Genomic DNA, 21,834 nt, shown 5'->3' with positions numbered 1-21,834 from the left:
ATGCAATTTAAAAAAAAAATAATATTCACATATTAAAAAAAACAACACTTTATTTAAGCTCAATAACTCGCAGGTAACAGATTCCAAATCTGTGATTACATGTCTCCTAAATATCTACACAGGCTGGTTAAGACACAGTTTCTTATCGGTCCATATTGGATAAACAAACGTGAAAACCATATCGTTTCAAAATGTCCTTTATTTTGAAAACTGCGCCAAGACGTTACCATAAAGTTCACAATAGAGCGGCCATAAAAATCTCGGAGCGGCCCAACTTCACCGAACAGAAAACGAGGGGACGGCTGGCTTGACCGCAGTGCCAACGACCTGTGGCGCGAGCTGGTCGGGGCCTTATTTTTATCATAAACCACTACTACTACTACATGTGTTTCTCGAGCGAATTCAGATGTTTGAAATGATACAAAAACACGCTGCGCACCGATGACGTGGAAAAAGGCTCGAGTACATCCCTGACCACTTTGGGAAGTACTTTCAGTTAAAAAAAAAAAAAAAAAAAACAGCTTGTTGATGCCTGTTTATACTTTAGTTCGGGCTGGACACATGTTAACACACGTTTGAACCGTTAGCACTGCAATTCAAAAGATAATGTACTTTACTAACATGAGCCACAGCCTCTTTCACATCCATGCAAATGTGTATTTCCTGCAGCCGTGGCATGCAAAAAAAAAAAGAAAAAAAGTCAAGCTTAGAATAGTGGGGATCTGTTTCTATTTGCATACCAGGACTTATAAGGCATTGTTTGTATTTATCTCAGTGAAATCATCACCATTTCTAGTCGGCTTGACTTTATGTATTCTGTACAGGATGTGGCCCCTCGGTGATAAAATGTTGGGACAGTCCTGGTTTAGGGGGTTGGGGGGTTGGGGGGGGTCGGTCGGTCCAACAGTGCCGCACCCTCTGTTCTTACCTTCGCACTGAGTCCCATGCTGTCCGATCAGTACCACAGGGGCTGTGGCTGTCTGTCATCATACCTGACACACACACACACACACACACACACGCACACACACACACACACAAATACACTCTAATCAAACACATTTTGATTCCAATATGACATTAAACTTCTGTACAATCCCTGCGCATGTTTTATATATCCACACATGATGATCGATCCTTACATTAAAGCACATGTACACAGATTAAATTTAGGAGAAAAAAAACAAACAAACAAAATGAATGCATTTAACGGTGAGGGGGTAATCTTGGACACGCGCGGTGCCGCGATGTAAATATTTGGGTTCGTTACAACACCATCTTTGCGCAGCCGCTCGCGCCGCGATCTGTCGCGCGCCTCCGGATCTTTGAGAGAACGTCGGGGGACGCGTTAAAGCACACGGAACGGACATATATATGTGTATATATATATATATATATATGTGTGTGTGTGTGTGTGTGTCACGGGACCCACCCGTCCGAGCCGCTCCGGGTTTACCTTGTCATGTTCTCGGTGGTCTCGGTCCGACGTCTCCCTCCTCGCTCTCCCTCCGTCTGCCCCCATCTTCCTGCACCACACGTGACGTCAGCACCGCGTCTCCCCACTGCAGCACGCGCCTCCGACGCTTCCCCTCCCTCTATTTATACCTCACCGTCCAGGCACGAGGAAAGGACTGCACTGACGCACAAAGAGGAAGAAAAAACAAAGTGAAGGCTTCATTCAAATAAGGGATTTAACGGTTTATTACAAAGCCAAATAATTGTGGGGTTTTTTCAGAACTCATTTGAAAGAAGCGTGTCGGCAGTTCAGGAAGTTTGTTCCACAGGTACTAAAAAGCTGCTTCACTTTTGTTTGCCCCCCCCCCGGAGTCTGAGGATGTCTCAGGCTTACTAATCAAATATAAAATCCCTCACCCCTCCCATGAAGCCGCTTTTAGTTTCTACTCTGTTTCCTGTGGTGAAACCTGCTGAAACACGTGAGCGCCGGTGACACTTCTTTGGAATATTGACTTAAAACACTATTTGAAAGGGCTCATATTATGAAAAATGTACTTTCTAAATGGTTACCCAGCACCAATTATTGTCCCCATACCTGGAATCTCTCTCTCTCTCTCTCTCTCTCTCTCTCTCTCTCTCTCTCTCTCTCTCTCTCTCTCTCTCTCTCTCTCTCTCTCTCTCTCTCTCTGGCTGGTTTCAGTTTTTAAAAAAGTGTGTTGCTCCAGCCAGCCAATCAGAAATCAAACCCTCTCTAGTGTCATTGGGGGGGGGGGGGGGGGGGGGGGGGTTTAGCCAATCACAATCAATCCCTTTGACTCCGGGCAGCTCTGCCCTGGCACATGGCACCACAAGAGGAAGTTCTTCCTACTCTTCCTAAAATGGGCTGTGTCTGTGTGGGCGGAGCCGGTCCGGCTCACACAGACACAGCAGATTCTGAATGCAGCTCCTATGATCCAATATTCAAATGGGGGAAAAGCAATTTTGAATAGAACGTTTTTGAACCAAGGAGACCATGTAGAAGACTTAAGAAGTTGGATAATATGACCCCTTCAATACTTTTTTTTTTTACCTTATTTATTACTTTGTTTTAATGTATTTCATGATCTCGAGTACTTCAAATTAATATAGTAGATATGTATCTATGTATACATATATTTGTGTATAAAAAAAATACAGGGGTATGAATGACTGTTGGTTGAGCTGAATAAGGGGTAGGAGGAAATAAGTTTTTGATTTTCGGATATGTCTCGCCATTATTTATTTAGTTATCTATTACTTTGTTTTTTTTCATGCCTGTTATGTTTGTTTGTGTTTTTATTTTCTAAATTTATTTTGTTATTGTACCCACATGTCCAAAATAAACTTTAACATAGCGTACATAAATTTTGTTTTAGCTTTCTGCATTAAAATGTATATTAAATGACAGTTAAATGACTCCCCAGAGACAAAAAACACCATGTCCAACCAGTGGGAAAAAGATTTCTAGAACCACTTTGACTTGTAAAACAAATCCCGGCATTTGCAATCGTTTATTTGCAAAAGGAATCTCCTGATGTGAACCCCTCTGTGAGCTTCTGCGCCGTCTGCTTTATCCAGATTTGATTAAAAGGGCGTTGGAGTTTAGCCGAGAAGAGAAAAATAAACACTCACAGTTGCATCTAATTTATTACTCAGTAATGTAAATGTGCTCAGAAAAAGTAGGAAAGAAGATATCAGTGCCGACATATTTAAATAGCTCAATGACATTTACAGAGAGAAACCAAACAGATCATATTTACTTAAAGAAATCCCGATCTAATTGTTAATTTGACCAGTTAAGATTATTACTTACAGTGATAACCTGATTACAGAAAACAAGGCAGTAAGGTTAAGAATATCAACATATTATGTATACAAGTACGAGAAAATCTGAGTATTTACAAAACGGAATCCCCATGAGAAGTCCAGTGAAGACGAATGAAGATTTCATTCTGCTTGAAAAAGTAAAAATCACATTTAATGACGAGTTACCAGTAGCTGAATCCTGATGGTTAAAGTCAGTCGAAGCAACCTGAATGGAAACGAATGCGCGTTTCTGTGAAAATTTGAAAAATCCAACTCAAAAATAAGACTCTTCTACTACAGAAGAGGATTAGAGCCACTTTTTTTTCTCAGAATTCTGACTTTGAACTCAGAATTTTGACTTCTAAACTCAGAATTCTGAGTTTAAAGTCAGAATTCTGACTTTTTGACTCAGAATTTTGACTTTTAGACTCAGAATTTAGGTTTTAAACTCAAAACACTATGGGGGGAACCTGATTTCTGATTTTTTTCTCAGAATTCTGACTTTTAGACTCAGAATTTTAACTTTAATAGTCAGAATTCTGACTTTAAAATCAGACTTTTAGACTCAGAATTTAGATTTTAAACTCAAAATTCTGAGTTTAAAAGTCAGAATTCTGAGGAAAAAAGTAGGAACTCAGGTTTTTTTTCCCACAGTGGCCTTAATCCTCTTCCATACATCTACATAAGATGCTACCATATAGATCTACATATGTTTGAGTGCTGAATACTTTCTGATCTTCCACAATAGTTACAGTGAGGGATCAGTTTTTCCCCTTTATCTTCACTCACACTTACAGAACAAATATATATGCACACACACACACACACACACACACACACACACACACGTACACAGGAAAAATGTTTGACAGCTGATTCCTCACATATTCAAGTTTTTTTATTTCCTTATTTTACAGTGTTCACTACACGGTCAAAAAAAGAAAATTAATTCAAACATTTCATACCCAAAAGGTACATCAGAAGGAGGGGGAAAAAAACAGCCTTAGTGCAATAAGCATTATGAAAAGGCAACACTATGTTTTTAAATTGTAAACAAGCCGCAAATATATTGGGTAAACAATTAAAAATGTATGAACACAGTTAAACTATTACATTCAGCAGTTAGCTTCTGTTTTTCAGAAAGGTAACGAGAGGACAAAGACGTGGGCCAGAGAAGTGAATTAATCTCGTGAAATGAGCTTGTGTACAAAAACGTGAGTAAATCTTTTATCTTTTATCGTTCATGAGTCGACAGAAATGCCACTATTGTCCGTCTCGGAGCATTTGCTGCTGCTGTAAAGGCAAACAATGAAGCATTTAGTCAATATCAAAGGAGGAGAAGTTTTGTTCATTTGTAAATTAAAAAAACAAAAACAAAACGGCCAAAAACTAAATTTGAATTAAAAAAAACAACATAATTCTTGAGTTCCTTTGCTTGACTGTCATGTTTGAGGCAAAAAATAATTTAAAGTTTGAGCTAAAATGCTGAAAAGTTTTTTTAGTTTTTTTTTAATCTTGTAAATGTGCAAAATAGCGTCTACCTATATGGCAGATTGTAGCATAAAGTGAAATACTGACAAGGCACAGGAAGAACATTTAAAATGTAAGCTTTGGTTTGGGTTTTTTTCTTTTTCCCCTCTTATGGCTACAAGTTACAGACCTTTTCAGTAATACTGTTGGCGGCTACCAGTTAAAAGCTGGTAAATTGTGAACATAGAAAGTGTTATTTTACATGCAGGCTTGTCAGAAACTGTCATTTAATGTGTCTTTGTACGTCTTTTAACACTGTTGGTATAAAAAAAGGATGCCTGCTTGGACAATACTAATTAAAAAAAAATAATAAATAAAAATTCCAGCAAAAAACGTGTGCAAACGAGGCGGCCCGCTCTTCATAGATTCCAAGCGGGGTGCTTAAACTCGATCTTGTGCAGCTTCGCCCACTTGGCGTAGATGGCCTTCTCCGTGATGAAGCGGTGGCCTCCGAGCGACGCCTTCTCGTGGAACCTGTACGTCTTGCACTCGTCGAATTTGCTCTTCTCGTAGTAATGGTAAGGAACGAGGCGGTCGGCTCGTCTGCGACGGAGAGGGAGGAAAAGAGGCGGGTGAGTTAAAAAAAAAAAAAAAAAAAAAAAAAAGGACCTGGACGACGGGAGGAAGGACTCACTTGCAGTGGTTGTTGTCGATCATTCCGTAAACCTGGATGCTGTCACACATGTCGATGGCCAGAATCATGGTGAAGAATCCAGTGCTGAGGTAGGCCCCCGTTTTAATCCTGAACCACAGAGACATGTTAAAGCAGGGGGGGGGGGGGGTCAAACATGCGGCCCGGGGGCCAGAAGCGGCCCCGCCAGGCGATCTAATCCGGCCCGCCGTGTAATTTTTGAAGTGTGACGTATAAAAATGAAAACTGACAGAGGCTGATCTGAAAACACTAGATTGGCAAAAAATGACAGTCAAAACCAACCCTTGGTCAGAATTTGACCCTCGACATTAATGCATCTGTGGAGGTCACGTGACGCAACACCTTTCACAATAAAACGACGAGTCCAACTTATGTGAAGTGATACTTTAGACACGTAAACTCAAAACAATTTCCAGATAATGACAACTTGTTTTAATCCTGAATACGATATCCAGATAAAGGTGACTGAGGGTTTTTTTGGTGTTTTTTTTTTTTGCAAATATAATAATATCTGATTTCCTTTAATAGGTATATTTCAGAATAGACTGGCAAATTCTTGTAGTTACAAAAGAATCCAAAAAAGGAAAGACTTTGCATTTGTCCATATCTGCAGTTTAATGTTATGTTTGACTTGTTGGACCCTCCAGAGGTCAGATTAGGTTGGAAAAAATTAGGTTAAAAAAAAAAAGAATTCTCGGGATCTCGCAAAACTATATTGTCATATATGCGCATCGTGTATGTGATTGACTTAGTTTGTCCTTTCAGAGACACCGTACACCCCCACTGTTGTTGAGAGACGCTAAAGCTAATGGGGGACACCCACCCCTACGAGAGTTTTATTTTGAAATCGGCCTAAAATATAAAGACATTCAAACAGTGCTTTAGCGAAAGGACATGCTTTTATTTTCTCCTCTCCTTTTTTTTTTGTGTTTCTCCATGTCCCTTCGGGGGCTCCGTACCATGCTTGTAATATGCAACCGTGCTTTACAAGCGCCTCTGTGCCGCTTCCGTCTTTAACTCCTCGCTCTTCGCCTTCTGCGCTCGTCACGTCGTTGATTTGACCTGCGATCTTTTAAACCTCTTTTCTTGAAAGTATTCACGCATTCTTATAAATGATTTTTGTTGGGACTCTTATTTTTAGAGGAAACTATTTGAACATGCAGTCAAAAAGTGAAAATCTTTAGTTTTCTTGTTTAAATTTTTTTTTTTTTTTTACTCATTCATCTAGTTGCATGAGGTCTTGATAACATAACATATTATGCTTTATCAGGAAATGCTTGACAGGTATGTGTCCGGCTCTGGTATGGAATGATTAATAACATCTGTTTATGAAAATATTCCTGATTTTGAACGTCATGCACCAGTTTTCGTGTGTTCAGTTTATTCGTTAACCTGCATTAAATTGCTGATTTAATATTTTTTTTAAAAAGAGAGCGAGAGTTCACCTGTTTTTCCCCGTTTCTTTCTGAAACACGTCGTCGCAGTCCTGGACCTTGTCTCTGGTCACGACGTAGATTTGGACGGCGGGGTACTTCTTGGCCACCTTCAGGAGTGTGTTGAAGACGCGACCCTGGCCGTCCCGCCTCATGTTCCTCTCGGGGCCCCAGAACACGTACGTGGTGTTCGCGGACTGCCGGAAGTAGTAGCTCTCGTTCCTCACCAGCAGCGGGACGCTGGTGTGAGACACCACGCGGACCGTGGTGCGGCGCCCCACGTCCTCCTCGTAGCCGCGCGTGGGCGCGTTGTTCATGCGGATCACACATCCCAGCTTGTCGATCTCCTCGCCGGCGTTCGCGCCGGACATCTGACCCGAGCTGGAGATCAAGGCACAGCGGTCGCAGTGCAGATCCAGTAACTGTTGAGAGGAAGACGACCACGGCTTTAAGCAGCATTCAGTGTTTATGTGTGTTTTACAGGGGGAGGCTTTTTGGGCCTTACCCCTTAGTCCTCCGCCTACCCCTTAGCCCTCCGCCTACCCCTTAGTCCTCCGCCTACCCCTTAGCCCTCCGTCTACCCCTTAGCCCTCCGCCTACCCCTTTGTCCTCCGCCTACCCCTTAGCCCTACGCCTACCCCTCCGCCTACCCCTTAGCCCTCCGCCTACCCCTTAGTCCTCCGCCTACCCCTTAGCCCTACGCCTACCCCTCCGCCTACCCCTTAGCCCTCCGCCTACCCCTTAGCCCTCCGCCTACCCCTTAGCCCTCCGCCTACCCCTTAGCCCTCCGCCTACCCCTTAGCCCTACGCCTACCCCTTAGCCCTACGCCTACCCCTTAGCCCGCCGCCTCCAAAACGAGGGCAAAGGCAGTTTCAGCCCTTAGATTTTGGACACCCCTCTCCCTCAGCCCCGCCCCTCCCCCTCTCACTCCGTCTCACAGTTTTGACATCATAATACGGCGCCGTTATATCAGCAGAGCTGAGCCACGGATGTTTGTTGATTTTCCAGCAGGAGCGTCGTCACGCCGTCCCAAATTCAACGTGTTGCAGCAGCTTGGCTGCTTTGTTTCGTTTTCCGCCTTTCCCACATCAAGACGAAGAAATAGACGGAGACGCTTCAGTTTTTGCACCGTATTAGGACTTCAGAAATATTTCCTCATTCACCATGTGAAAGCAGAGGAGCTTCCTTGTTTGCTCGGGGTCCCTGTTTTCAAAACACCCATATTAGAAGACTTTGGAACTGTACAGTGTAATAATGAAATGTTATAAACACGGTCTCTACCAAACAAATACATACGACAGACGGCAGCGCTACTGCCGCTCTTACTAGTATAAAACACAACAGGTTTATATAACTTTAGAAGCGTATATATGTGGAATGCGAGTCCTTCGGCACCATGTCCTCCTACCCCTCTGTTTAAAGTGTGCCTCTGTAAACGCTTCGTTTCGAGGGGTGAATAGCCCTTCCCCTCACCCCTCCGCCTCTGCACAGTAGTGAAATGGGACACCCCTCAGACTCTCGTGAACGCGCATTTCAGAGGGGGAGGGGTAAGATGAAGGGCTAAGGGGGAGAATTGGGTTTGTGGTTTATTGCTGGAAAAAACTAGCAAAATATTGTGAATAATAATTGAACTTATAGACAATGCTAGCGCTCCAGGGGGGGAATCTGTGGGGCGGTGGCCCCCTGTGGTTAAAAGTTGTGCTACCCCCAATGTAGAAAGGCCCAAAATGTGGCCCTTCCCTCACCTTAGTCCTCGGTGCCCTGCCACGTCTTCATATCACTTAGGCATGTCTTCACTTATGGTGTGTGTCTGCATGTGTGCTGCATTTGCTTTTTATTCATCTGTTTTATCTTTGCACGGTTTTTAATTCTTATTAAAGCACTTTGTGTTACTTCACTGTATAAAAAAAGTGCTATATAAATAAAGATTGGTTTGATTCAGTAACTTCTCCCTTTAATATGTTGAGAAAGGATGGATGTGTGGAGAAAATTTTCAAGGGTCAGCATGAATGAATGATCTCTGACCTCCTTTGATTTTTCCCTGTGGCGTCCAGAGCTCCTCCCCTGGAGGTTCTTACCTGGTTTATCTTGCCGGGTCGGACTCTCACGTAGCCTTGGATCCCTGCACCTGGGGCGGCACGCGGAGCGGCTGCTGATGGAGCAGCGGTCGACGGAGCAGCGGTCGACGGCGCAGCGGGCGACGGAGCAGCAGGCGACGGACCATCTCGTCTGATCACATGGGCAAACCAGAACAACAGGAGCAGGCTCAGGCTGAGCAGGCAGAGCCAACGGTGCAGCTGTGACGGTGGAAATACAGTGGGTCAAGGTGGAGAAAGGCACATCCGCTCACGCACAAGTCAGCGCATGAACTGCAGATACTACAGCAACATTACGGAGGTATATCTGTGCCATCAGAGTTTTAATTTAGACTTCACTGTTGGATGAATTGAGACAGGGATCTAGTGCTTCTGCCTGACTTTTGATTTCTAGATTTTTTTTTTGTGTGCAGTTTTTTGCAGCTGACGTTTTTGAGGCTATTTTTTTAATGTAAATTTCTTTTTTTTTTTGACTGAATTCTTTTTTTTTAAATGTTGATTTTTTTTTTCTTTTTACATGTTGAATTTTTGAATATAGAATATTTTAAGGCATTGGATTTTTTTTTTTTTTACACTGAATCTATTTCAACATTGGAAAAAAAATACATCAGAAGCAAAAACAATAAAAAATAAAAACAATTCTGCCCTTACTATTATGGTCAAATTCGATGGTTTTTGAAATGCAAAGTTTTTGTTGATGGTTTAAAATTTTTTTATCGGTTTCAAATTCAGACTCTGATGGCACATATATACTTTCATAAACTACAAAATAGCTCGTACTTACCAGAGATGTCATGTCAAAGCCTCTTGCAAAGGCCTGATCCAGGGGACTTCAGGGGACTCATTGTTCCAACCGGTAAACCTAAAGCCGAAGCAGCCAGAAAAATAAACGCTCAGTCATGAACACAAAGTTTCACAAAGCGGGTCGACCCGAACCAACAATCCCTCACAGCTCGGTGCAGCTTTTCTCCTCATCTCCCGGTGGATCGTGTGTCTGTTGTTGTTGATTAATCTACAGCATCTTCGCATTATATGGCACCATTTTTAAAATCCGCCCTGTTAATAATAACCAAAACATTTCTTTCGCCCGCTTTGTGAAACGTAAACACTTCCGAGCGCACTTTTCAGAATAAGGGTATAACCCCGGACGATTACTTCGCTTTATACTGTAAATGTTTTTTATTTAAATACATCATTCTAAAGTGAAGTAGCTTCATATACAATATCGCTCTGTTGAAGCATATTTTATCGTAGTCTTCATAGATATGGAATGTTACGATTTCATATTCTGAAATAGCGAATGCTACAAACCGGATATGGTTTTGGAACTAATGACGGTACCTTAACACATCTGCTCCCGTTATGTTGCATTCACGTAAACTCTGTAAATGTATTCGTTGTTAAATGTTGTTACGTTCAAGAATGAAGGTTTCAAAATGTGACTGTTCTTCCAACTTATTTTTGACGCACGTATCCACAGACGTAGAAGTTGACTACATTTTAACAATTATAATGAACTATAATCTTTTTACAATTGTAACGGTGCTGTGAAAGTTTCAGGTTTTTACTTTCGTTATTTATTTATTTTTGTCCATAATAGGAGGGGCGGTCACCTTAAATCTTCGATCTGATTGGCTCCCTGGTACATACACCCCGCCTACAATCAATCCGATTCGTCGATGGGGGGTTAAAAAAAAGCTAAAAGTTCATACCTCGTCTGTGATTGGCCAGTGCCAGCGTCAGTATAATTGCGTCACGCCCGGAGAAGACTCCACCGCCTGGAACACGGGAATGTCCTTCCCCACCGCCTCGGATGCTCGCGGTATGTACCTGTGCGAGGGATTATCTTATTAGTTGTGTCTCCGGTGACCCTCAGACGTAAAGCCTCTGCTCGAGACGGCGAGGTGTCGGTTTAAAGCCCTCACGGCCACACGCGTGATGCCGCCGTGTGAGATGACAGATCAGAGCCCAGCGAGGCTACACCGCTAGCCGCCGTTAGCATGCTGGCTGTCCACTGCTTTCCAGAACTGACATTCCCGTGAACTCGTCTGGGCTTTTTTTTAAAAGCCAGAGATCGTGCCTGTTACGGACTTTATCAAAATTAAAATGAATAAGAGTTTATTCCTGGCCTCAGTTTTAATGGGACTGGCTAACAGCCTTAGATTCAACCTCATTGAACTCGCAGCCACTTCATCATCGATGATGTGACTTTGCTGTTATTTACACTAATTGTCGTCATCAGATTTGTCAGTTTTGGTCAAACAGCCTGGTCCACTCGGTTGGAGCATGTCAGTTTCGATATGCAAGTTGCTGGCAGTGTGTCAAGTTCCTCTGCTGATCAACATTTATTTGCTAGTTTGATCTCTGCAACCTAAGTGTGTCTGCTCAAAGGATATTTACCCTGATCAGAGATTACAGTTAATGACATGACCGCATAATCCTGCTGATTAATTTCTATCAGCCAGGGAGAGCCGGGTCTCCAGCTGGGCAGTGGAACAGGAATGACCTGCAGCAGGTGTTGAGGATTTATAAAGGCCACTACCCTCCTTTTTCTTAATAAAACATTCCCACCACTAACTTTTACTGTTTGTATTTGCAGCGACCGTGAGAGTACATTCAGTTTTACTCGAGTCCTTTTTCAAAATGTGTTTTAATCTGTCGCAGGGTGATCGTCACACATCAGCCAACCAGACCAGTGAGGAGGACACCTCCATGATTGGATGAGTGCAGACGGTTCACCAGCGAGCCCCGGAAGCTGGCCCTATCTCACCCCGGAGAGGAGGCCTCGTCGTGTGTGTGTGAATGTGAATGTGCAGCCTGAACGGCAGTTTTTGAATTTCTGAGATGTCGATGAAACGAGCAGAAGGGATGTCCATCGCCCAGGCTTTGGCCATGACTGTCGCAGAGATACCGGTCTTTCTCTATTCCACGTTTGGGCAGGTAAATCCGGCGTGACTCCTTCGCGTGATCATTTCAGGACGTGAAACGAGTGAAATTAGGAAGATTGGATTATAAGAATACTTGACATTATGAAGCCAAAACCTTTCTGAGCAAAGAAATGTCATTAGTGGTTGTAGTTTTGCAGTAACTTGTGTTATTGGCACCACTTATATTGACTTTTTCAGTCCAAAAAAAAAAAAAGGTTTATGTTCGGTCTCCCTGTCATGTCTGCTTTCAGTCCATATTTTCCCAGCTGAAGCTTTCCCCGAGCCTGAAGAAGGTGCTCTTCGCCACGGCGCTGGGAAGCGTCGCCCTGGCTCTCACCGCCCATCAGCTGAAGCGGCGGGGAAGGAAGAGGAAGCAGGCACAAATAAAAGAGGGCCAGAAAACGGTGGGGATCCCCGAGGCGCTGCTCAAGACCGGGAGGCCGTCGTCACTAAAGAGAGGTGAAGCTTTTTTTTTTCTTCTTCCTATTGAGGCATCTACAAACGGACAAAACCAAAAAAAATAAAAATAACGTTTTCTTTGTTCCTTCAGGCACGTTCTCGGGTCGACAGATGATGAGTCCCAGCACTCGGAGCAACGACACCATGAGTGGAATTTCCTCGCTGGCTCCCAGTAAACATTCAAGTTCCTCGCACAGTCTGGCGTCGGTGCGTTCCCTTCACTCCTCACTCCATTTTTTAATTTATTATTTTCCCCCCCTTATTCCTTTTCTTTGCCGTTTGTTCACGTTTGATTCGTGTGTGTCGCCTCGCACAGACGCGAATGCCAAGTTCTCCCAATCAGTCGCTTAATCCCGCCACTCCCTGGGAGGCGGAGCCTGTGGCGGAGGAGTCGGGGGCAGTCGAAGACGCGAATGCTGAGAATCTCTATTTAATGGGTGAGTGATTTGAATTATACATGCTTCATTTAATTGCTTTGTCAATTAAAAGATGTTCCGGTATCAAAAAGTACCTGAAAATGTTGAGAAATAAGAAAAAATATTTAAAACACTTCTTTGTTGCTGCACATCCTGAATAAATAATGAAAAGTGTGGGGGGAAAAAAGTTCCATATTGGCATTATATAATCACCCGATATTTGGACTCTGGAACCCACGGTACTGTAGTTTGGGATTTGATACAGCATTAACCAGTTTTACATTCCTCAAAACTTTTTTCCTCGTATTCTTCTGGAGTAACTTTGACTGGTTTTGTAAAGGCTCATTTTTTTGGTTAAATTGCAACGATAAATCCTCATAACTGTTCTGTAGCTGTTGGACTTGGACTTGTTAGACTGATGCCTAATATTTGTGAGTTCATGCCTAAAAATACCCTAAAAGCAGAAAAAATGTACTTTATGGTTTGTTTAAGATGTGATTTGGGAGAAAAATGGAAAAGTCTTAGTTAAAAGCGATATTATTTTGAGAAATTGTCTGTTAGAGCAGTGGTCCCCAACCCCCTGGCCGCGTACCGGTCCGTGGATCAATTGGTACCGGGCCGCCCAAGAAATGATTAATTATTTCTGTTGTATTTATTATCTGAGTCTGAACAATCTTTTGTTTTGAAAAATGAGCGGATTCTCTCGGTTACATCTTGGTCACTTGAGCGCCAAACGTTTAACCCACAAGCTAGCAAAATGAGCAAAAAACAGACGTCTTTGGAAAGTTTCTTTTCGAAGGGGAAAAGAGACAGAAGAAGAGCCTACAACTTCCAAGAAAAAAGTTTTTAACAGACAGTACCGGGAGTTCTACTCGAAGTATGGATTTATGGCGACAGGTGATTCCCACAGACCAAAGCCCTCTTTTTCTCTTTATTTCCCGGAAGGCATGGAGCTGTTTGAAGAAGCCCTGCGGAAATGGGAACAGGCGCTGAACATTCGCCATCAAACCCACTCGACCTCCAGCAACAGCAGCCTCGCTCTGCAGGGGGCAGCGTGTGCAGACCTTCCCATGGTGACCGTCCGACTTCCTCCAATGCCGCGAGATTGTTTCCTAACCCGCTTAAATGCTGACTTGACGGGTGCAGCTCGTCACTTCCGATTCGGATTCTATCGGATTTTATCCGGGAGTTGAAACTAAAAAAAAATTTTCTCTTTCGTCTCGTGTTTTTTCCAGACCGAGACCCAAAATAAAGTGTTTGCCGAGAAGTTAGAAACGCTGTTGCACCGGGCGTATCACCTCCAGGAGGATTTCGGCGGCACCATCCCGACGGACAGCGTGCTGGCGGACTTCGGTGAGTCGCGTTGAGCTTCTACTTCAGTTCCAGGAGTCGCCAGATGTTTCCAGCCGCCAGCAATCCGAAGTCAGCGGTAGAAGACAGATGTGTTTATCTGCCTTGCTTTGTTGCGTTGGCAGAGAGCGAAGGAACTCTTATCTTGCCTCAAGTGGAGAGTTTCCACCGGCTGCAAGATGAAGACGCGACCACGGTCACATCAGATGACTCCTTTTTCTCAGCAGCAGAGGTGAGTTTCTTTCTCCCTCCGGCCTGGAGACGCTCCTTTACACCTCGGTGCATTTTCCACAATCGAAAATCCTACAATATTTTTGCCCGTGTAAATAGTCGTGGGGTAAAATTGGGGAGATTTCGGTTTTAACATCCCAACGTTGGATTTAATAATTAAGCGATAATATAAAAGGTCCACCTCTGCCTACAAGAATGTTTTCCACTATCATAGGTTACATTCTCGATCCACTTTGATCTGTAAGATATGATTTGCATGGAAACATTTTACCCCCCCCCCAAAAAAAGTATAGATAAATATTTTTTTAACACCACTCTTTAGGAACGTAGCACTTTTTGGCACTGAGGGTAAAATGTGGTGTTTGAGCCCAAAATATGAACGCAGTAAATTCCAGTTTGCGTCGAGTATTTGAAAAGTATTTCAGTTTCATCATTTGATAAATGTGGGTTAAAATTCTCCCGATGGCAAGATTAAAGAGATGCATATAAATCGAATACTTGTGATCAAGATTGAAGTTGCTTGAACGATTTAATGCAGGAAAACTGAAAAAAAAAAAAAAAAAAGACTATAATTATATATATTTATTTTTTTTATTTTTTTTATCGCAGTGTTTGGGGGTAAAACACTTCCTGATGAGGTTAATCTAGAAATCTGTATGTTTTGGTTCAGCAGCTGTTTGACGCCATGTCCCTGGAGGAGGTGTACCAGCCTCTGAGGCCCGCCGCTCTGTACGAAGAAGCCCTGTGTCAGGTCCGGGAGGGCCGGGTGGCCTACAGGTCCCTCAGGTATCTGCAGCACGCTCATGTCGTCTTTCAAATAGGGTGTTTTTTTTTTTTAATAGTACACCGACTTCCGTCACAGTGTCTGTCTCCACTTTGTGTACGGCTTTTAATAGTTCACCGAGTAGTTTGAGGTGTTTTTGCACTCTGATATTTCGTGTGCCGTTTTTAGCAGACGTGATATGTTATCAGTACAACAGCAGAACGCAGACAAACCCAGTCGGTGACTGTCGAGGGGCCCAGGCATGGAAGATGCAGCCGCTAAGAAGCCAGATATTTCCTTCAGGAGACTGTAAAATCGGCTGCGGAAGAAAACGGCTGCTAATTCAATTCAATTCAAGTCAAACTTTATTTCTATAGCCCTTTACAATCACCCAGTGGCATCCAAAGTGCTTTGCAACAAAGCTAAAACAATACATTAAGAAATAAATACGAGAATAAATGCATAAAAATAAAACACAGGTGCTGTCTGTTGGAGGTGCGGCTAATGCCAATTGCTAACTCGTCCAGCTGTCTTCTGTCCAAATTGTGGGTGTCTCTGGAGTCGAACGGGTTATTTGGGTAGAGGCCGGATGTGTAAACTTCGTCCACCACTGCGACGCACTCGGTTACATCTGGCAGGAATTTAAGTCACCAATTAACCTCAAACGAGGATTGTTTTGAAAGCATGTGTGGAAACTGGCGTGAAGGCACGTACACACACACACACACACACACATGCGTCAATGTTAAACATGTATAAATACACACACTCGCACATTTTAAGAATACATACGCACACGTTTTGTACACAAAATAAAAAGTCATTGACTCAAACCAGGGTTTTCTCACTGTGAGGCCAAACTGCTCACCACTATGCTGATTTCCCGAGTACTTCTTTGAAATACCTTTTATAATATCTAGAACATTTATTTCATTTTTATTTTATTTTTATATTCAGAAAATAAAAGGAGAACCAAGAAATAGATAAAGTGTGAATAAATGTAAATAGATGGGATGCTTCTAGCAGTTTACTTGTCAGATTTGTTTTAACCTGTTGGGCCCTAAAGGTCAATTTGTCTGTTTTCAATACTGTGGATTTTACCTTCATATTTATTTATTTTAATAATAATAATACAAAAATATCTAGAACATTTAAAAACTACTAGAGGCAAGGAAGTAGGTGCAAATGTATAATGGGCTTCCTGTGTGAATATATGTAACTTTGTATTGCTACACAGCTCGGGTGATTATTATTATTATTATTATTATTATTATTATTATTATTGCTGAACATGCAGAGGTATTTCTGATTTTGAAGCTTTGTGCTCACATCTCGGTCTCGGAGGACTTCATGCTGTGCAACAGTCGGTCACAGATGAGCAGAAAAGAGTCAATTCTTTCGCCTTTTAGTAGTTTAAATCCTCAGCCTGAGAATTCTTAAGTCGCCAGTTAATCTTGTCGCTGGAGTTCAAATACTTTCCGTTTCACTAGTTGAGATTCTGTCGAGTGTCTCTGTCGTCTCCTTTCAATTCAAAGCATGTCGAAGGACAAGAGGACTTTGAATCTGTTCTTATTCTCGCCCTCTCTCTCTCTCTCTCTTCCTGCTTAGGACCGAATTACTTGAATGTTATGGTGACCAAGATTTTCTTGCCAAGCTTCACTGTGTGAGACAAGCATTCCAGGTTGGTTTCATAATGTATCAAGATAAAAAAAAAAAAGATTAATAATATGGTCTTACTGATCTAAACCGTATCTACTACATACAATAAGACTGTTTTCAGAACACACGGTGCGCCTAACGCCTACAAATTGTATGATTTTCATCAAGAATCCCATCCTTCCCAATTTAAATCTGTAAAGTCGGCACACAGAAGGAAAGAAGAAAAAAAATGGATTTATTATAATTGTTGCCTCTTGTTTTGCAGGTCCTGCTGTTAGATGAAACTCACCGGACGTTTTTCATGGAGACCGGAAAGCAAATGATTGCTGGGTTGATGGTGAAGGCGAACAAGGTAAAGCTCACGCGAGTCCTTGGTTGATGCAATCCCCCCCTCCTGTACCTCTCACTAATTCAAATGAAATCTGAACTCGCAAGAGTCCCCAAGGGTTCCTGGAGAGCTACGAGGACATGCTGCTGTACACTCAGAGGGAGGAGACGTGGCCCGTCACCAAGATGGAGCTGGACGGCCGCGGCGTGAGTCCACCCGCCTGCTTTTATTGGGTTTCAGTTCATAAAACTGCATGCATGCTTTTTTGTGGTATTGTGCGTTTACGTTGCGGGCCAGTGCGAGGTTTCATGGCTCACTACTGCCGCCTCCTGGTGGGAAATGGTATATTACGGTCCTGTACCCTGGAGTATTCAGAAATAGAACGGCAATGAATAGATTTGAGCACAAAGCTCCACAGCTTTACGTTACGAAACTTATCAGGTGTGTTTTTACTTTAGCCTGAGTTGCACTTGCATATCGATGAGCTATTTATAATCCTCCCAAAGTTTCATATGCGAGTGACTATACTGTTATTGTGTGTTTCACTCTCAATGTATATTGGGTGACGGCAAATTTTAAGACATTTATTTGATGCACTTTGTCCCAAAAATGAAGTCGCTTTAATCTCAATACATTGGAGATTTCTCTCAATATGATTTTTAAAAAATCCTCATTTAGTCCAGTCCACGTGTACGATTATACTACAGCTGTTAAATGCACATTAACCTCTTATCGACGAAATCTGTAATCGGGGGTCTCGGCGACTGCAGGTGGTGTGCATGAACTTTTTCGACATTGTGCTGGACTTCATCCTGATGGACGCTTTTGAAGACCTGGAGAGCCCGCCCTCCTCCGTTGTGGCCGTGCTGAGAAACCGCTGGCTCTCGGACAGCTTCAAAGAAACGGTTAATACACACACACACACACACTGAAACAAACGCAAACCATGTCCTCAATACACTTAAACAAAAAAAATGTGTTTTTCCATCAGGCTTTGGCGACTGCTTGCTGGTCAGTCCTGAAAGCAAAACGGCGCCTTCTAATGGTGAGTTTGGTTGTCAAGAATCACACTTTTTTTTTTTTTTTTTTACACATTTTTTGTTTTAACAGTTAACCCTCTGATTCTGACGACTCGTCTCCGCAGGTTCCCGACGGGTTTATCTCCCACTTCTACGCCATATCAGAACATGTGAGCCCAGTTTTAGCGTTTGGCTTTTTAGGGCCGCGGCAGCACCTCAGTGAAGTGTGTACAATTTTCAAGGTGAGAGCATGGGAAAAAAAACCCAGCAAAAAAAAATCAATATGTTTTGATTGTATTTTCTTTTATAAGGATGGTACTTTCATTAGGATTTATTTTGCCTGCATAACAGTACCTGTCTTTGTTGATCTCCACCGCCTGCAGCAACAAATCGTGCAGTACCTGAAGGATATGTTCGATCACGACAAGGTGCGCTTCACCTCCGCTCAGTGCTTGGCCGAGGACATCCTGAAACTTTCCCACCGCCGGAGCGAGATCTTATTGGGATATCTGGGAATCGACAGCCTCCTGGAGCTTAACGGTTCCCTGCCCAGAGAACTTGAAGGCTCCTTGGGGACCAAATAGGACACGGAACCTCACACGGGGCACCACTGGGCCTGTACCGGTTGGCAGCAGACACTTGATCCTGTACCCACGTCGACGCCAGACTAAAATCAGGCTCCACTGAGAACCACAACCAGCATTATTCATTTATCCATCTGTGCTCATTAAACGCCTCTAATGTAATGGGATACGTTCGTACACCAGATCTGCAGTCACCGGTCCTCGAGCTAATGGAGGATCTCTTATTGGACGAACGCGACTCCTTCATGTTGCTGCTGTGTCGCATATCAAGAATGCCAACTGTAATCGTCTCCGCCATTTGTGCAACGCGGATACTTTAAAATTACCAAGGGAAAAAAAATCAAAAAACTACCAAGCAGGTGAAGAATGGGCCGGCATGTGGATCGAGTCCCGGGAGATCCGAGCTCGATATCAAAGTCTTCATTACTGTGTGGGAGTGAATACTGCGTGTTTCTATGTTTTATATTTAGAGGAGGAGGTTTGTTTCAAGCAATGACAATTCCAAACAAACTGATGAGGAACATTAACGGGTCATCTCGTCGGTTTTTGTTAAGTTTTCCCAACTTTACTTAAAATGAGACCAGAAGAGTGACAGGAAAAGGTGAAATTAGAAGGCAATCATTTTACTCATAGAATTTTTTTTTTTTTACCTAAAATGCACAGTACTTTGTGAAAAGTTTTACCCAAGAGTGGAAAAAATGTCTGAAATGATTTCATAATTAATTTCTGTCCGTGTTTAGGGTGATAACCACCCAAAATAGCATTCAAACTTCTGAGTCAACACTATTTGAAGGCAGATTTCCTAAAACTATCAGAACTACACTGACCTCCATCTCATTACCTTCAGGTTTAAATCTTAAGGTTGTAATCAATATTATTAATCTGAATAAGATAATCACACTGCTGCAGAGTTAATACTCAACCAATGAGATGTTTCAATACTACAGGACTGAATTACTTTTTCGTCTCAACAACAAATTTATCTCCCGTATTTAATCTTTCCCGTCGTAGCTACTCTGTGTGAACTACCTTGACTGAATCTATTTAAATTGCATATTAGGTGTTGTATTAAAAACAGATGTTTTACATGCGTGCGCTCCCAGGAAGACATAATTAATAGAGTGAACTTCAATGTTTGCGCAGCGTGCACTGTTGGTTCGACTGGAGCCCAAACACTCGAGGTCAAGACTTTAACCAGAGTTAAGCCACACAAGTCATATTTCATCACTTTAATTGACCAATCAAGATGATAAATGTATTAGTTGTGGCTGTTACTGACATCATAACCTGTACTTTTTGTTTTTTAAAAAAATCTTTTTATGGACCAGTTTGCCGCGTTAACTTGGCTGAAATGGAATATAACATTTTGATTTGATTTTGTTGTTGTATAAACATTTTCAGATGCCATTGATTGTGTATTTATTACCTTAAAATTGAATCATTGTAAGTTGGAGATTCTCTTCTACGGGACAAACGATGACGCTGTGGGTTCTTGGGGTACGACATGAACAGCAAAAATACAAATATCAATTTGTGATGTGTAAAGTCTTGACCTTGTACAGTATGCAAGTTATACTTGCTTGCTGTGGTGGAGAAAAAGGACTCTTTTAAAATGTACCCCCTTTTTTTATTGTCCTCATAAGGTTTAATGATCTAAAAATGAAAAGCCTGTCACGTATAGGAAGGGTCGGGCATTGTATAAGTTAATTAAGTGCACTGATTCTGATTTGTTGTGTTTTTTCCTTTATTAATGTGAACCAAATGAAGCTCAGACACACTGAAGGGGCAGAAAGTTTCTGTTTTTGGTTATAAAACTGACAAACACAGTTCTCATTAATTCTAATTATTCTGAATGGCATTGAAACGTTGGAAACTCGGTATGTATGCACGTGTTGAAATGTCTGTCTGATGCTTGCTCATTTTTCTTTGGCCATTTTTGATTTTTTAATAAGTTTTTACCACACATTTCTCATTGTTCTCATTTTTAAATGATTTGTGGCATTGATAATCTTAGTTGTTGCACCACGCCTCTTAAATTCTGTTTTTCTTTGGGGGAGTGGGGCTGTTTGATTGTTTTGCTTTTCCAACATGAACCAGAGCTGAAAACTAGTTTGTTTTATTTTTTTGGGACAAAATATGCAGCTTTTTTTTCTTGAAGCATTTTGCACTTTACCAGGAAGAACATACAGGAATGTCCAACGAACCCCATATTTAAGCATCGCAATGTGAGGATTCATATGTAAAAGCTGTTATTTGTTGCCTCACAAATTATTGATGATATAGAACTTAAATGCTGTACAGTAGAGAATTTTATCTTCTGAGGAAAAACTATATGACAGAAATGTTTTATTCTGGTTACTCCTACATTTAAAAAAAACAAAAAAAGACCCTCAATTTTTAAATGTATGTGCTCTGTATGTGTTCACCCCTCTTCTCGTCGCTATCAAGCAGATAATTATTGTAAAATGCATCTATTAAGTTGCGTCTCGAGAGATCAGTCTGCTTATTTTCTCTGTCCTGCCATTAGAGCGGCGGTTCTCGAAGTGAAAAGGATTTATTTTATTTTTTGGGGGGTTTTTCATTTTTGAGAAACCGTTATGATAAAATGAAACAATTGGAGGTTAAAATTCATGTTTATTCAATTCCTGCATTTGTTGTTGGTACAATAGAAAGCCGATTATATATAAAAAGTAAAAACCCACTTTCCGAGAACCCCTGCATTAGAAAACCTGCTTTTGCATGTTGACATTGTCGATTCTCTGATGTGCATCCCGTTTACCATCCGAGCTCAGTTGTACTTGTAAATTTTAAAAAAACAACAAAAAAACATTTAGAAATATGCTTAATGAAATATTTAGGAAGAGATGATTTGAAAGTTTAAATCCAGGCATGGGCTTCAGCTTATATCCAAGACATCATAGAGCTTTTCAAAGATTTCAAATGGCCAAAATTGTAATTTACTTTTTTTAATTATTATTACATAAGTGTCCTATTCATGCCTTCTGTCTTTTCTATTGTTACATTACAATGCCAGCACAAACTGTAAGTTGATTTGAACTCCTCATAAATGTTATTTTTTGTTATTAAACGGTATGCTTATGATGCCT

General features: G+C 41.9%; 4 protein-coding genes across 7 annotated transcripts in view; 2 read left to right on the top strand and 2 right to left on the bottom strand.

The window, feature by feature from the left end:
- st6galnac6 (ST6 (alpha-N-acetyl-neuraminyl-2,3-beta-galactosyl-1,3)-N-acetylgalactosaminide alpha-2,6-sialyltransferase 6) overlaps positions 1-1,563 on the bottom strand; it is a 9,505-nt gene extending 7,942 nt beyond the window's left edge. The window contains exons 1-2 of the mRNA XM_080510039.1: positions 1,457-1,563; positions 929-992 (exon numbers count right to left, since the gene is read on the bottom strand). Of these exons, the coding sequence (XP_080366165.1) occupies positions 929-946 (18 nt within the window). The 5' untranslated portion in view covers positions 947-992; positions 1,457-1,563. The remainder of the gene's footprint in view (positions 1-928; positions 993-1,456) is intronic.
- Positions 1-4,552, top strand: part of spout1 (SPOUT domain containing methyltransferase 1) — a gene marked incomplete at its 5' end in the record, with an annotated part of 16,662 nt that extends 12,110 nt beyond the window's left edge. The window contains one exon of the mRNA XM_080509879.1: positions 4,420-4,552. Within this exon, the coding sequence (XP_080366005.1) occupies positions 4,420-4,459 (40 nt within the window). The 3' untranslated portion in view covers positions 4,460-4,552. The remainder of the gene's footprint in view (positions 1-4,419) is intronic.
- Positions 4,163-10,047, bottom strand: st6galnac4 (ST6 (alpha-N-acetyl-neuraminyl-2,3-beta-galactosyl-1,3)-N-acetylgalactosaminide alpha-2,6-sialyltransferase 4). Its single transcript, XM_080510038.1, has 6 exons — positions 9,942-10,047; positions 9,776-9,853; positions 8,974-9,192; positions 6,907-7,316; positions 5,444-5,551; positions 4,163-5,352 (listed from the first exon to the last, which is right to left on the bottom strand). The coding sequence occupies exons 2-6, from the start codon at positions 9,785-9,787 to the stop codon at positions 5,169-5,171; spliced, it is 933 nt and encodes a 310-aa protein (XP_080366164.1). The 5' UTR covers positions 9,788-9,853; positions 9,942-10,047; the 3' UTR covers positions 4,163-5,168.
- On the top strand, positions 9,100-21,834 carry miga2 (mitoguardin 2). 4 transcript variants are annotated; one of them, XM_080510035.1, is made up of 16 exons: positions 9,100-9,211; positions 11,656-11,931; positions 12,170-12,377; positions 12,469-12,584; positions 12,694-12,814; positions 13,739-13,866; positions 14,029-14,146; positions 14,269-14,375; positions 15,045-15,160; positions 16,746-16,818; positions 17,062-17,148; positions 17,232-17,330; positions 17,895-18,029; positions 18,116-18,169; positions 18,269-18,385; positions 18,527-21,834. In XM_080510035.1, exons 2-16 carry the CDS (start codon positions 11,836-11,838, stop codon positions 18,725-18,727), a joined length of 1,776 nt encoding a protein of 591 aa, XP_080366161.1. In that variant the 5' UTR covers positions 9,100-9,211; positions 11,656-11,835; the 3' UTR covers positions 18,728-21,834. The 4 variants fall into 4 exon arrangements, with proteins under 4 accessions (XP_080366161.1, XP_080366162.1, XP_080366159.1 ...); XM_080510036.1 differs by having other exon boundaries at positions 9,106-9,221; positions 15,048-15,160; XM_080510033.1 differs by having other exon boundaries at positions 9,106-9,221.

Source organism: Blennius ocellaris (genome assembly GCF_963422515.1).
Source record: "Blennius ocellaris genome assembly, chromosome: 15".
Lineage (NCBI taxonomy): Eukaryota > Metazoa > Chordata > Actinopteri > Blenniiformes > Blenniidae > Blennius > Blennius ocellaris.
This window is presented reverse-complemented; position numbering and strand designations above follow the sequence as displayed.

What these genes read in the sequence shown, in the direction of transcription:
- miga2 (XM_080510035.1), top strand. Translation starts at nt 11,836, where the DNA reads ATGTCGATGAAACGAGCAGAAGGGATGTCCATCGCCCAGGCTTTGGCC. An exon ending in TGATGGTGAAGGCGAACAAG is followed by an intron (nt 17,149 to 17,231) that starts GTAAAGCTCACG and finishes TGAACTCGCAAG; the next exon opens with AGTCCCCAAGGGTTCCTGGA. An exon ending in AAGTGTGTACAATTTTCAAG is followed by an intron (nt 18,386 to 18,526) that starts GTGAGAGCATGG and finishes CACCGCCTGCAG; the next exon opens with CAACAAATCGTGCAGTACCT.
- st6galnac4 (XM_080510038.1), bottom strand. An exon ending in AAAGAAACGGGGAAAAACAG is followed by an intron (nt 5,552 to 6,906) that starts GTGAACTCTCGC and finishes TCTGTGGTTCAG; the next exon opens with GATTAAAACGGGGGCCTACC. An exon ending in ATCGACAACAACCACTGCAA is followed by an intron (nt 5,353 to 5,443) that starts GTGAGTCCTTCC and finishes TCTCCGTCGCAG; the next exon opens with ACGAGCCGACCGCCTCGTTC.